The sequence below is a fragment of the Rhipicephalus microplus genome, unplaced genomic scaffold, assembly GCF_043290135.1.
Source record: "Rhipicephalus microplus isolate Deutch F79 unplaced genomic scaffold, USDA_Rmic scaffold_27, whole genome shotgun sequence".
NCBI lineage: Eukaryota > Metazoa > Arthropoda > Arachnida > Ixodida > Ixodidae > Rhipicephalus > Rhipicephalus microplus.
In genome coordinates this window covers 3,649,472-3,665,485 of record NW_027464600.1, presented here as the reverse complement: position 1 = coordinate 3,665,485, position 16,014 = coordinate 3,649,472, and the positions used below count along the sequence as shown (strand labels likewise).

Genomic DNA, 16,014 nt, shown 5'->3' with positions numbered 1-16,014 from the left:
TTAGCGCCTGATTTGAAATGTTCCTATACTTTGCACATTTTAATGCTCACTCGCTGGTTATTCAAACTGGCACAAACTAGCAAGCAAACGCTCTAATAAAAGATAATTCACGTTTAACTTCACAATCATCTCATCTACCGGTTGGCGCAATAACGAAGGTAATGTCAAAATGTAGTGTTCCCCGAGCAATAAAAGTCTTGCTCGCTAATAATTCTCGCTACCACGCTGCTACACTGGAAGTGTGTCAGCTTGGGCTAGTTCGTATGACATGACGATAATTATAGTGTGAGAACAGAACGACGACACAAAGACAAGGACACGAAGGACACGAGCGCTAAGTTCCAGCTCTGGCGCTAACTTCCAACTCTGGAAGTTAGCGCTCCTGCCCTTCGTGCCCTTTTTGTCTCTGGGCCGTCGTTCTGTTCTCGCGCTATGAATGTCGTCATGCTACACTGGAGATACACACACAAAAAATATGCAAGATGCCCTTAATTTCTGGTCATCCTGAATCTTTAATGATGCTTCATAACGTGGTGACAAAACTTCACACATAATCAACTGCAAGTGGTATCGGCGGCTGTTAGTTTGCGGTTCACAGCTTTTTCTGGGGTTCTTGATACAGCACGTAGCCAAACTTACACAGCTTTATGTACGTCTTCCGGCCAAGACGAGTGAAAAGGGTGTTGCACATAAGTGTTTGTAGTGCTCTAGAGGAACTTTTTTGAGCTACTTGGTACCTAAGTTTGCTGAACATATTATTTGTTGTACAATTCCTTCGAATATAAAAATGGAAAAGGCGCTCATATGTCTTCCTTCATTTACCGTCTTCATGTTACTGTCTTCACGTTGTGGTTGTATTTATTGCGAGAAACTTGATTGTTATGTGTAGTTTAACGTTCCAAAGCCACCATATGATTATGACAGACGCCGTAGTGGAGGGCTCCGGAAATTTGAACCACCAGGGTTCTTTAACCTGCACCTAAATTTGAGCACACGGGCCACAGCATTTTCGCCTCCATCGAAAATGCAGCTGCCTCAGACGGGATTCGATCCGGTTACCTGCGAGTCAGCAGCCCAGTACCTTAGCCACTGGGCCACCACGGTGGGGCTATTGTGAGACACTTTAGTTCAATTTGTAGCAGTGCCAACTCCACAAAGTCTTAGTTCTGTTGCTGTTAATGTTGGCAGCTTCCATTTGCCACTGGCCGGTTTCCTTTGCTATCGACAAGTCAAACATAACGATCGGCTAGCATTGACTTTTACCAATCATTCAAGCCTAGAAGCTTTCAGTGAAGTGAGGCTCCCTCTGCTCCATCTGTTACCAAGCGCTAGCTATCAGTATCCATCAGATGCAAGCGACTACAACGTGCGCAAACATATTTAGCCATCACTCTTCCGCTGAACAAACAATATAATTTCGAGAACAATTAGCTGCATAAAGGAAAATGGCGACGCGCCGCATCGCTGCTGTTTTTCATTAGGTGCCGTATACATGTGTCTTTTTCACATATGACAAATGTGGCTTTCGCTGCAAGGCGATGGAAAAAAATAACAATGATAAAATGAGCCTGCAAGCAAATCACGATTGACACCGTGCGCACGGTCGAACCAAATATACATAGAAAGTTTGTTTTATCTATTTTTTCTCCTCCCTGTTGTGTGTTCTACGCAATACAGAGAAAGGCTGGCTATACGAAGAATCATCGCATTCTATCAATAGCGCCTTATCATGCCTTCTCGTGGCCAATATATATCGCTTCTGCTGGCGTCTAACGCGCCCGACAATGCGGGATGAAACGGCTGCCCGACATGACACGAACACTGAGCGATTGCCTGGCGTGACGCGCAATCGATGCAAGAAAACCTTCCGCGCCCGTTCTTGGCTTCGCTTTTCTCTGTCATTTGCATTCCACTTCTTTTGTTGTTGTTGTTGTGTTCATGACTGCGAGTGATGTTCGCTCTAGCTGACAAACCACTCTTTATTGTCGCGACAAAAACGAACAGCAATGGAACTGTCAACTTGTACGTCGATCAGTATCGGGAATGAAAAAACCACGCTGACCGACATATGTAAAATGATGGTGATGATATGTGGTGTTTCCCGTCCCAAAACCACCATTTGATTATGAGAGACGCTATAGATGAGAGCTCCAGAAATTTCAACCACCTGGGGCTCTTTAACGTGCACCCAAATCTGATTGATTGATTTGTGGGGTTTTAACGTCCCAAAACCACCATATGATTATGAGAGACGCCGTAGTGGAGGGCTCCGGAAATTTCTACCACCTGGGGTTCTTTAACGTGCACCCAAATCTGAGAACACGGGCCTACAACATTTCCGCCTCCATCGGAAATGCAGCCGCCGCAGCCGGGATTCGAAGCCGCGGTCTTCGGGACATATGTAAAGTGTCACGTGCGTCCTCGCCTGGAACCATGTTTCATTGCGAAAGACGACGGGCTACGTTACCCGAGCCTGCCATATACAAAAAGTAGAATGAGCTAAACCTTGAACGCAAAGTATCGCCTGATGCAATTCTTTTTATCGCGGCGAGCGCTCAACATGAGTAATCCTTAAAATATATGTAGACTGCTTTCCTGACAAGCGCTAACGCTTAAACAGCATAGGACCTGCGTGCCACACAATCTTATCGTTTCACGTAGAATGAAACACATTCCTCAAAAATCGTACGGATATCAATACGCCACAACAAGCACGATGATTTATATTCCCTAACACGTAAGAGAAGTCCATGGCCTGCCAAAAGCGCGCAAGCCATCTGTCCTATAGGCCTGGATACAAGACTCATGTTAAAGGTATACGGGGTCTTAACCTAACAGACCACTACGGCTGATAATTCTTTGATTGATATGTGGTGTTTAACGTCCCAAAACCAGCATATGATTATGAGAGACGCCGTAGAGGAGGGCTCCGGAAATTTCGACTACCTGGAGTTCTTTAACGTGCAGCCAAATCTCAGCACATGGACCTACAACATTTCCGCCTCCATCGGAAATGCAACCGCCGCAGCCGGAATTCGATCCCGCGACTGCGGGTCAGCAGCCGAGTATCTTAGCCACTAGACCACCGCGGCGGTGCACTGATAATTCTTTCAATTTCTAAGCAATTCGTGACTGCGTTTGGTCTAAGTGTGCTGTACATCTTGTAAGCCCTTATTATAACAGGCCGGAAATCTCAATTCAAGGTTGACCAATCAAACAGCGGGAACATTCAGCCCTTTTTGTGTCTCGTGACTCATACAGTTCTGGGGCTGACTTAGTGTTACGTGTTTGCGGGCATACAATGGAGAAACATCTGAAATCTAGTTAAATTTCATGGACGAAAGTTCATTATGAAAAGCCAGACTGAAAAGAAGAAAGACATAAACAAACCCGGATAGAGGTATCGGCCTTGTGCGTTATAATAAAGCCGACTTGGATCACGCTATCTGAGGACAAAATACACATGATGGTGTAGCTATTATTTTTAAAGGAACCGTGTAAGCCTAGCTTCGAGAACTCTCTAACGGAAGGTCAGTGGCACAAACTATTGTAGTGGTACGGAAGATACAAAAGTAATTGAACGGAAACATATACAGAAAAATGGACAACAGTAAGTGGCGTACGTATTATTACTTACATCATACTTATATATGCACTATAATAAGCGAACCGACAGAGAGAAAACGCGTAGGCGAGGCACGCTGAAAGTACGTGCACGACGGGATCGATTGATTGATTGATTGATTGATTTTAGGGTTTAACGTACCAAAACCACCATATGATTATGGAAGACAACGTAATGAAGGGCTCCGGAAATTTCGACCACCTGGGGTTCTTTAACGTGCACCCAAATCTGAGCACACGGGTGTAAACGGCATTTCCGCCTCCATCGGAAATGCAGCTGCCGAAGCTGGGATTTGATCCCGTGACCTGCGGGTCAGCAGCCGAGTACCTTAGCCACTAGACCACCGCGGCGGGGCGGTGCGCGACGAGACAAAGAATAAAGCAAGTGTTGAAGCAGGCTGGCCCACCGATCGACGTCGCACGAGGTGTCCTCCTGGGGCAGAAACTAGCGTTCGCTGGTGGCATGGCTGCTATCAGACGCGAACATACGCCGTATATTTGAACGAGCGGGACGACGTCGGAGCTGGCTGTAGAGGAGTGGGAGATAAGGAAGGAGAGGAGAAATAAAAAGGAAGCGGAAAGTTGCGAGAGTCACGCTTGCTTTTCTCACCGCTCGCACAATGCGAGCCCTCGAGTTCGCCAATAGTTCGACAACGAAGGCAAAAAGGAAGACAAATCACAAGCGGTGGGCTTATATGTTCGAGCGAATACGTATAAATGTGGATTCTATAGCTGCCACCATCTTCGGCGCTCGAGACGTTCTCGATGGTTCTGGGAAGTGAGCGAGGCTATTCACCCTGAGCACGTCATGTATCGAAGATGCACCGTCTGGACGCTTGCGCTCTCCTAGATAAAAACACCAGCGACCACTCCACTAGGGCGATTCAAGTATCATGACTATGACGAACACTGCACGGCATCTTCAACCTACTGCTTGCACATTGTTCAAAAGTCTGAGTGGAAGACAGCACGTGCTGTAGCGATCAAGCTATGCCTTGACCCAGCGGGTCATTTGCCACGCCAGATTAGTGCCAAAAGGACAGTCTCGCCACGGCTGGACGGAGGAAGCAACAGAGGCCGAGACGGCGCCCACTGATTGACAGCGGCGCCAACAGTGTGGAATGTCGCCAAAGAGGGTTTTGGAGCCGCCGCTCTATCTCCCGCCTGGGCCACGCATCGTTAGCGCGTTAACCGGCAGACAACAACGGCGCTGGTCAAAGGGCTCTCCCCGGAGAATTCCACGAACGTGGCACCTCTCAAAAGGCCGCGCTAGGATCTCCTCGTGGGAACGCAGCCCGCGGCCGGCATCAAAGTGGTCGAGGCGCCCGTGCGTCTTCCGCTCTCCCCCTCCCTGTTCTACGGCAGCGCTGCGACTAGTGGCAAGAGTGTGTGTGTTTGCAAGCCTGTGTTGTGCCTCTATGAACAGACATGATGGGCGGTACTTCATTGAGAGGAACTGCCACATCACCATTGGTCCGCATTGTTTTATATAGTGATTCCCAACCTAGGGACCTAGGGAACGGGGGTCAACAAAAAGGGCGTGGAGTGCCTCGCCCAACGTTCTTCTCTTCTCTTCGGTCATCTCGACAACTCACTGTAAAGATGTAAATAAACCCGTTAAGTTTGCTCAAAGCTCTCCCCTAGTCCTTGGCTCGACGGAGCAACGGCGATCGGCCCCGCTACCCGCAGACTGCGGTCGCCGCGACGCGCAACAACTGGTGGCAGCGGTGGGATGCCATCAGTGACCTTCCTTCCGACCCGTAACAACTGGTTAGCAGCGGTGGGACGCCATCAGCGACCTTCCTTCCCATCCATAACAACTGGATGGCCAGCGGTTGGATGTGAGCCTGGAGGACGGAGAATGAACAACACGCCGAGATCATGGAGACTGGCAGCTGTGGACTGCTGAGTGCTGGCTTTGGTTTTTTGGTTGCCAGGCTGATAAGATAGAAGTGCAATCTTTTCGCTGGTAGAGGCTACCACAGAAGCAGTTGTTTACGGAACTTCTGGGTAGAGAGTGAGCTGCACCACACTAGTTCTCTGTCATGGATTGGAAGCGTTTGTTGAAGAATCAGCTCCTGATTCTGGGGGAGGAGCTGGGAGCAGAAGTAGATGCGGGGATGAAGAAACACGCAATTGTTGGCGCTATCGAGGGCTTGAATCTGACCAGTGAAGATATTAAGGAAACGTGAAACGAGATTCAAAAGCAACAGGAACAGGAGCGTCAGGAAAGGCGTGAGGAACAGGAGCGTCAGGAAAGGCGAGAGCAAGAGAGAGAGCAGTGGAAGGAAACCCTAAAGGTAAAACTGGAAGAGACAAGAAGATCAATACAGTGCCTTAGATGGTCTCAAGTAAATTCGAGGATCCGTGCATTCGAAGAGGGCGAGGATATAGAGAGTTACCTAACCTCTTACGAGAATGTTTGCACAGACCTAGGGCTCGACAAAGACTATTGGTCTATCGCCTTATTGAGTGTCTTTCCGTGCGACTTAATTGGTAGAATAGGGTACCTTTCCGAGGAGGAGTTCAACAGTTACAATGTAGCTAAGGCAGCCTTACTGCGGTGCTTCGGCATCAGAATTGACAGAAAGCAAATTGAGTGCAAGCTCATGAACGCTCCGTTGAAGAACGCGCGGCGGTGTGCTGGTATTAAAACCAAGCCTGAGAGGGGTCCGCGTGTCTCTCATAGCACCAAGGTGAATAGTGAGAGCAAATGGGAGATAGAAAAACGGGAGCGAGGTGAAGAGTTCGAGCGAGCACTCAGCCTAGAGATTGAACTGTCGGAACAAAAAGTCGAGGCAACGCGGTGGAAGATTCAGCCATCCGCAAGTGTAGCGCACGAGAAGTGCGAGGTGCAGGCCAGAGCTTTAGAGAAGGCTAGCACGTGTGAACATAGCAGCGGATTCAAAGGCAAATCGAGTTTGAGTGCTGCTAAAGATGCTGCAGTGAGTAGAGAGGCCGACGAAGGCCAGAGCGAGTGCGACGAGGTACTGTGCCAGTTAAATGCTAGCGAAACAGCTAGGATAGCTGTAGAAAAGCTGGTACAGGTGCAGGCCAGAGCTTTAGAGAAGGCTAGCACGTGTGAACATAGCAGCGGATTCAAAGGCGAATCGAGTTTGAGTGCTGCTAAAGATGCTGCAGTGAGTAGAGAGGCCGACGAAGGCCAGAGCGAGTGCGACGAGGTACTGTGCCAGTTAAATGCTAGCGAAACAGCTAGGATAGCTGTAGAAAAGCTGGTACAGACCTCAACTGTGTTTGTCGCGACGGTGGATCTTGCAAATGAGGTTGAAGAAGTCAAGAACACCGGAGAAAGCTCAGAAGCAGCGAGCGTAGAGAATGGTATCAGTGCAGTTGCAGATAGCTCTCAGGAATGCGAGCAAGATTTTTCGAAGGGAAACAGCTGCATTGTTCCTAAGTGTGTTAACCAGTCCGCCGGTCTAGATGGTGAGAATAAAGATGACCAGGTCGAAAATCATTTAGGCCGCGCGACTGAGACAGCCGACAAAAGCTGTGAGAGGGTTCACGAGTGTGAAATGCGATCGGGAGGCTCGGAAACGACACGGAAAAAGCGGCGCAGACGAAAGAGACGTTGCAAATTCGCGAGAAAGACGAACAGTACTACGCGTGTAAAAGAAGGCGCAAAACCTGTCAGCGTAGCAAATAAGAGCTTGGCAACAGCGTCAAAATTACATTGCATGTGTCCGAGCAATCGGACGAAAAGTAAGAGGAAAGCGGGTTCGCGAATGGAATTGCGTGGAGAGCGCCGGTCTTTCCGTTCTATCCACAGAACGTTTCAGGGCGCACCTGAGTACAGCGTTAGCACAGGTGAATCGGCCAGACAAGGCGACAGAGCCAAGAAATCAAAGTGCCGAAACACTGTGGCAGGTGGTGCAGAGGCACCCTTGAGCTGTAAAACCATTGATAACTCAACCTGCAACGAATTTCCAAGCGGTGCAGGACAGGTCGGTCGCAGACGTCGCCGGAAACGAGAGAGGCGTACGCGAGCGACAAAGCGAAGGGGTGAAAGAGGGGGCAATCAGCCGGGCGAGCGGCCCAAGAGTAGGTTACCGGCCAGTTCAGCGAAGAGGCCTTTGTGGCGGGAAGTAAGGCGCCAGCGGCGAAAGGGTAGGCCCCAGCGCGCATCTTCGCGACGAAATGTACGCAGGAGATTTAAAGCTTTGCGGGAACAGGATTGTAGAAGGGGTCCTAGAGAAAAAGGAAAAGCCACAATAGCTAAACACCACATGCCAGCTAGCCCAAAGAAGGCATGGCCACTCTGTCCCACGCATCGCTCCGGTCCCCTACGCCGAACTGACAGAAGCCCGCCAAAATCACGAATGAGGCGTAACGCTGCAGTTCAGCTTGTTGCTCGTGCACGTTGTTGATTGATTGATTGATTTGTGGGGTTAAACGTCCCAAAACCACCATATGATTATGAGAGACGCCGTAGTGGAGGGCTCCGGAAATTTTGACCACCTGGGGTTCTTTAACGTGCACCCAAATCTGAGCACACGGGCCTCGACATTTCCGCCTCCATCGGAAAGGCAGCCGCCGCAGCCGGGATTTGAGCCCGCGACCTGCGGGTCAGCAGCCGAGTACCTTAGCCACTAGACCACCGCGGCGGGGCCGTGCACGTTGTTGTCTCGCGCGTTTTCAGAGTCGAAGACCACGACCGCCGCGTGTACGGCTGAAGGGGGAGCGACAGCTGTAGGCGGGAGAGTCGGACACAGGAGTTTTTTTTTTCGGAAACATACTTGTTTGGTTATATTTCGTTTTAAAGTGGTCTTCCTGTGTCATCTCCATAGCTAGTTTGCTTGGACACTTTTTTCTTCCCTGTAGATTTTGTTTGCGTATAAGCTTTGTCAAAATTTCGAGTTGAATTGTTAAGCGTTATGCGGAAGCAGTGACCCGCGTCGGTCAACCGACTGCTTCAAAATTAGTTTTTTTTTTGAGAAAACAAAAAAAAAATCGTAAATGAAGTGTGGTTCGCCCGCCAAATTGGAAAGCGTGGTAACGTTGGTCGAGCGGAGCAGGAGTTTCTATGCTTCGTGCCAGTTTTTGTGTAGCGCGAGATTGTCGACCGTCTTAAAAAAGTAAATGAGCATTCTTAAAGAAGGTCTTAGAATAAAAGGAAATGCGATTTTCAAAATGCTCGTGTTTTAGAATAGTTCGGTACCGGATATTTAGCATAAAAAATTATGCAGGTTTTCTTACGCGCTCCTGACGTGTACATCAAGTGTTATTGTTCCTTGCGCTTGTTCCTTGAGAAAATTCACGTTCAGATGAGGGTTTAAGGATACCTAGGTGAGAGAGATATCGCCTATGGTTAGGTGCGTGTGGGTATGCTAGCGCTCTTTGGATGAGAGTAAGATGTCGTGCTAGAGCGCACAGCAAAGTCTTGTGCGTTCTTTAAAAACATGGGCTGACATGAAACTACATTCAGCAAATAAGCGTGTTGGTATACGAAATTGCATTACCCTTTGTTATTTTAGTATGTGCTCAGGGATCAGTTGAATTCTTTAGCTGAGCGTCATGTTATACGGAACATTGAGGGACGTTTTTCCGTAATGATTTTGAGGGGTATTTTGAGTAATCGAAATTTTTAGCTATGAGCAAGAGTATTAGTGTGGTTGCCACTTAAAAGAAAAAAAAAGCGTAGGTGCATTGTGGCACATTTGAAAGACCGGCCTGGTTGCTGAAAACTCATTGCCGGCGCTTGCTGGTTCTAGCAGTTGGTCTTTGTGGTTTCAGTGGTGTTGGGAGGCTGCGGTTACTGTGATCTCTCCCGTCGAGCAGCTGATACTACCCGACGTCCGAGATCTTCCCGTCGGCGGAGGAGCTGTAGCGATCAAGCTATGCCTTGACCCAGCGGGTCATTTGCCACGCCGGATTAGTGCCAAAAGGACAGTCTCGCCACAGCTGGACGGAGGAAGCAACAGAGGCCGAGACGGCGCCCACTGATTGACAGTGGCGCCAACAGTGTGGAATGTCGCCAAAGAGGGTTTTGGAGCCGCCGCTCTATCTCCCGCCTGGGCCACGCATCGTTAGCGCGTTAACCGGCAGACGACGACGGCGCTGGTCAAAGGGCTCTCCCCAGAGAATTCCGCGAACCTGGCACCTCTCAAAAGGCCGCGATAGGATCTCCTCGTGGGAACGCAGCCCGTGGCCGGCATCAAAGGGGTCGAGGCGCCCGTGCGTCTTTCGCTCTCCCCCTCCCTGTTCTACGGCAGCGCTGCGACTAGTGGCAAGAGTGTGTGTGTATGTGCAAGCCTGTGTTGTGCCTCTATGAACAGACATGATGGGCGGTACTTCATTGAGAGGAACTGCCACATCACCATTGGTCCGCATTGTTTTATATAGTGATCCCCAACCTAGGGACCTAGGGAACGGAGGTCAACAAAAAGGGCGTGGAGTGCCTCGCCCAACGTTCTTCTCTTCTCTTCGGTCATCTCGACAACTCACTGTAAAGATGTAAATAAACCCGTTAAGTTTGCTCAAAGCTCTCCCCTAGTCCTTGGCTCGACGGAGCAACGGCGATCGGCCCCGCTACCCGCAGACTGCGGTCGCCGCGACGCGCAACAGTGCGCAGTCAGCGCAAGTACAGTCTTCCACTTTGTGTGTGTGTGTGTGTGTGTGTGTGTGTGAGTGTGTGTGTGTGTGTGTGTGTGTGAGTGTGTGTGTGTGTGTGTGTGTGTGTGTGAGTGTGTGTGTGTGTGTGTGTGTGTGTGTCCTTGTTTCTTTTAGCGCAGTGACACCTTTGGAGAATGAACGTCAACCAACTAGCCCAACTATATTGCTCGTGGTCGACGTATAGCTTCCAACCCAAACCGAAACCGATTGCGATCTACAATGACTTTGGTTCGTTCATTCCTCTATCTTTGCCAGTACAATGCACAAACCGAGTGGCAACAACTTCGAGGCCGCCGAATCATTTCGGTGTTGGCCGGAAAAGCAGAGTGATCGTGGGTTGCGCGGTTGTGCCGTTCATTTTGTTGAGGGTGGCGCGGATGAAAGCAGCGATGTCGCATACATGAATCGAATCGGCGATTCTCCGCACTGCACTGAATATGATATACTGTTGTTCACTGCAGTCTAATTAACTCAGCTGTACTGTACTGTACTCTACCGCACTGAACTGTTATTTTCTGTTCTCTCCTGATTGCTGCGGAAAGGTTGAGGTTGCCATCACTTTCGCACTCAAATTATTATAGTGAAACCGTACAAGGCTAGATTCTGGCACATCGCGTTCGTAAACAAAAGGTTCGTACGTACGTATGTGCGTCATCGCAAATGTTTATTAATATCGGGAGAGCGTTGTTCCCTGGACGTGGTAGCGCATTATGTAGGCGAGAAGTAACGAGATTTCCTACATGGTGCGTATGCACAGGAGCACACTCTAGCGCGAGCTCCCTCTGGTGTCATGTTTGCTCAGACACGCCCACACTATATTAGCCATACGCATACTGTGGGATCATGCGTTCAAAAAACTAGTGTGACGTTCACATCGTTGCTCCTACGCGATGCCGCAAACTATAGCGCATTCCGGGGTCGACGCACCTGCGATATCATTAAAACATTGCAAAGGTTTACCTTAAGCACTGCAGCACATTAAACTGCATTACAATAAAACATTCGAAGGGTTTACCTCTGTGCATCATTCCGACTATTCAAGAACCATATTCCCCATTTTCGGTCACAATGCGCGGTTTACCGGATATTGAATACCTACGACACGCGTTTCATAGAGCACATACGCACGTATACGGCTGGTAATATACAAACCTGCGAGCTCCCAAACACACACAAACACTAGCACAAACTCACGAGCACTAATGCATGTATGCGTCCCGTTTGGTTCGCAACAGCAAGATACAGAACAACGGAGAATATCTGGGAGACAGAGAGCGAAGTGATTCGCCGAGATTAGGCGGGATGTAGTTACAGTCAGGTTAAGTTAACGCGCTCTCGGGGAGTAACTAGCCGGAAACATAAACAATGCAAATTTAGTGCATTGTGTGACACAGGGTTGTGAAAATCCTGTCGTAAATCGTATGGGAGCTCAAAAATTGGTGCAACGCGGTTATAACGTTCTGCGCGGGCGGCGCGAGGCCTGAAAACAAAAGCGCTGACGTAGAGCTTTCCGCTCAGATACCAAACGGTAGCCTAGTTTGCTGGTGTTGCCCAGCACTTTCCCGTCTTCTGAACATCGTTGATAAACAAGTCAGCTCGTAAACGTGTAGACACGTTTTTCTATACAAAACCGAGGCAGGTGTCTACCTATCAAACTTCACCCTCTCCTTTAAGAATGTTCCGATGTGCGCTCATGCGTCGAGCCCCACAACGTAAACAATGCGAAATAAGAGAAACGAGATGAAGGCTGTCGTGTCGTGAAATTGGGGCGATAAGGTGGATAAAGTAATTACGGCAGAATACCGGGTTACATCGAGTGAGCCATAGCGAGACAGGGTGCAGGAAGTCTTTTTGCGACGCCGCTTTGTTGAGTTAGCACGCCTAGGATGAAGGTGCGAAATAGCGTATCGGGTATACGGTGCCACAGTGATAAATCGAGGCGCCAATTTACTGTGGCGTACTAGCAGAAGTTGCCGCGGTGGTATGTGCTGCCGCCGAGACGGAGGCGACAGACGAACGTAACGATCGCTCCTTGTGTGACGTCAGCACGGACGGTGATCCCTTTGTTGCGACACTATAACTTTCAGGTTCGTTTCTCTGATGCTTTTGTTTCTTTCTCTTTACTACGCAGTAACCCTGGTTAACACATCTCTGTTCTTTAATTGCAACACGTGCTAAATGGTCTGTTCACTTTGACTTTGTTGTACGCGAATCCACATGGAATCTCCAGCTAAAGCTCGATGGTCACGTGTAGTAAGCAAGGATGTATTGATCGCATACTTGGATTCAGGCAACATTTCACGCCTTAAAAAATACTTGTAGCTCAGAATTGGAAGCGAATGTGTGAAATGTCGGTGTAAAGCTTTCCCCGACACATAAATTGGCGAAGCGCTCCTAAAAAAAGGTATAAATCTTCTCCTCATAGTTCTCAACTGAACACGTTTAAAAGCTCAAACAACTATATGAAGCATAAAGGCACGAGTTAAATGGGCACGAAGCAAAGCCGGAAAAATATTATAACATTCAGCCACCTAATTAATCAGTTATGTTTTGCGACTCGACGTCAGCCTTACAAACACTACAGTTTTAGTTACGGCATGGATTACACGAGCAGGTAGTGTATGAAATAAGACGCGACTACCTCCTAACACTCTAGAAAGGAGATGATATAACGTTTCTGTGGCTACCAAACTGTTGCAAAATTACCGGCAACGACCGCGCCGACGAAGCTGCGCGACTGGTTCATGAAAAAAAGCTTCGGATGCACATACCGTTCTCTAGAACGGATGCAGCGCGGCAAGCTGCAACCGCTTGCTCACCGCGTCGCACTATTCCAATGAAACAAGCAGGGTTGCTCCAACTCGCACTTATTTTCTATTGACCCTATTTTACGAATTGATTTCCCATCCCGAATTTCCCGTCACGATGCAACTTTGTAGCGTCGCACCCGGTCGGGTGTGGAATTTACGAATGCGTCTACTCTCATCCCGTACGAATGGTGCAACCATGCGGCATGCAACTTACGCGGCTATGAGGAGACGATCGAACACAACGTATGCCACAGCCCATCCTACCGGACTCCACGACGAGTTTTAGAAGCCAAATTGGGTCGTCTTGGTGGAAGACCGTTATTCGAAAAGGAGGTGCTGGGAGCATGGCTTATGATTTACGGCGTGCACAAGGCCACGAAAGCCCTTGAAGGGGACCGGACTTGACGAGCGCCTGTGAAGCAGCAGCACGAGTCCATGTATCCCTGAGTTTTCATTGACTGTTCACTCTTCCATTTCTTCCTCTGGTACTTTCTTCTCTATTTAATCTATTATTCCTCCTTTTCTAGGAACCGTATGTAGAATAGCCAACCAATCCAAGCTTGGTTAGCGTCCCTGCCTTTGTTTTTTCCCTCTCTCTCTCTTTATTAAAAGTGTTTTCCGGTACGTTTCGAGATTAATTGCAAGCATATTCTCCAAACAATGAAGTAAGTGACACTATGACTTTCCAAAACGCTCTATTCTCTATTCTTTATCAATATAATGGTATCATTGGACGTATTTCGCAACGATAATTGTTGAATACAACGCACGCATTCTCCATCAAAGCATACTCGCATTCGCAAGATATACACACGTGCGAAACTCCAAGGCACCTGAGAAAGTCCGGCAGATTTCTTAACGGCTGCATCACATCTCGCTGCATTTATCGATTTGAATCACGAGAGCTTCCCGTCGCGCCTTCCTTTACCTTGAAACGTTAGAGTTCCCACAAATCGCGAAGCTCCATCTCCAATCACGACGTGAGAAAGCGAACAAGACCCGAAAATAGCTTAGCGCTGAAGGAATCGATCGCTGCCGTATACGCTGAGTATGGGCCGAGTTTTCGGTATCTCTGTAACTTACCAAACGCGTAAGAATTTGAAATCTACACTTACGAAACGGTTCGTTACACTCAACTATAATGATAATTGAAAAGGGATGAAAATAAGGCACCGTCATCCACGCTGTCCCCACGCTACAGGCACCGGTATACGGCACCGAAGTTGCAGTCCAGCGTCGTCATCAACTTCCTTAATGAGTCTTTTGGCCGGATTAAATTATTCGTGACGAACTCGGAGCAGCCGAGTAAAGAGATCTGCACCGTTGAACACCCAGAAAAGTTTCGTAATCAGTACTGACTAGAGAGAAGTATCGTACCATATAATGATTTTTTGTGTGTTAGTACTTGCGCGCTGATAGTAACCTACTCCATTGCGGAACTCGTAGGCGTGCTCACCAGAACTAAAAAAAAAAAGCGGGGGGGGGGGGCGTAGATGCCCACTCTGCCCGACACCTTTACAGTCGAATCTGTCCTGTTGTTATTTAATGTGAATGGTCACGAGCACACGTGTTTTTTACTATAAAGGTGGCCAGTGATTACTCTCGCATACATCGTAATGAAAGAACTGTTCACTTCTCACTATAGGCGTGCACACGTGGGGGAGGGGAGGGGGAGGTCACCCCACTGGTCACCTAAGACAACGGGGGGGGGGGGGGGGCGCAAAAAAAATTGGCAGCATATCCACGGAGTGAATGATGGAGAGTGGAGCGAAGCATTCGTGCGTCCATTCGTTCTTGCTTCCTTCCGTCTGTGCGACCGTCCATGCGTCCATCCGCCCGTCCGTGCGTGCGTCCGTTCCTGCGTTCGTCCATGCATCCGCCCCTGCGTTCGTTCATGCGTCCATTCATGCATCTGTTTGTGTGTCCGGTCGTCCATCTATTCAACACTCAAAGTACCATTATCTCGCATCTTTTCATCATACAATCCCCATAGAGAAGCACCGCCATCCAGCGGACATTCCAAGGACTAAATGAGAAGTGGCACACGCACACTTTCTTACGGCTTGCGCTTCGGGTCTACTTCCCACCTTTAACCACCTCGAGTTCATGGTATATACTAGTTCACTGTATTCATGGCACTGCGGCGCAACACTCGCTAAACCTTTCTAAAACCAAGGAGGTTACGCCCAGCGAGTGTGACGTAGTAACCTTTTCCTGGCAAATAGAGCTCAATGTACATGCCACTAGCTGCATGGAAAATGAGAGACAGGAGAATTCGGCTTTTACTTTCTTACGGCTTGCACTTCGTACCTACTTCCCACCTTTAACTACCTCGAGTTCATTCATGGTATATACTAGTTCATTGTATTCATGGCACTGCGGCTCAACGCTCGCTAAACCTTTCTAAAACTAAGGTGGTTACACCCAGCGGGTATAACGTCGCAACCTTTTCCCTTCAGGTAGCGCTCGATGTACATGCAATGGCTGCTAATGGGGATCGCAGCGTGCATGTTAACTAAAAGCCAAATGCTCCTGTCTCTCATACCCTATTATCAGCTATTGGCATGTACATTGAGCATTATTTTTTCTTGTTCGATGCACAGAGGAATCTCTCACCGGCACCGCCTTGGAGGTCAAAATGTTTGCAGGTCAAAGCGTAAGACTGGTTACATACTACGACGGGACGCGGGACAAACGGGTGCCGCTATAAGGAGCTTCGCCCCTAAAAGTCAGCTTCATATCTTGCTTGTGTGCTTGAACTGACAGTTATACCACACCTTGCCATAATAGGGGGCAGGGTGGCACTGCGATGAACCTTCGCCCCCCCCCCTTAAGGGGAAACGCGCGCACGACTACACTTTCTACCTTTACCTCCAGAAGGCCACGGACCAAAGGCAGGCCACTATGACCAGCTTCATCTCCATTTTTTTTCACAAAATTCACCAAAGCC

General features: G+C 48.7%; 1 protein-coding gene across 1 annotated transcript in view; it reads right to left on the bottom strand.

Moving 5' to 3' along the window:
- Nucleotides 1-7,794: 7,794 nt before the first annotated feature.
- The window catches only part of LOC142786653 (metabotropic glutamate receptor 5-like), a 44,183-nt gene continuing 35,963 nt past the window's right edge, over nt 7,795-16,014 (bottom strand). Inside the window, exon 6 of the mRNA XM_075884284.1 lies at nt 7,795-7,830. Within this exon, the coding sequence (XP_075740399.1) occupies nt 7,795-7,830 (36 nt within the window). The remainder of the gene's footprint in view (nt 7,831-16,014) is intronic.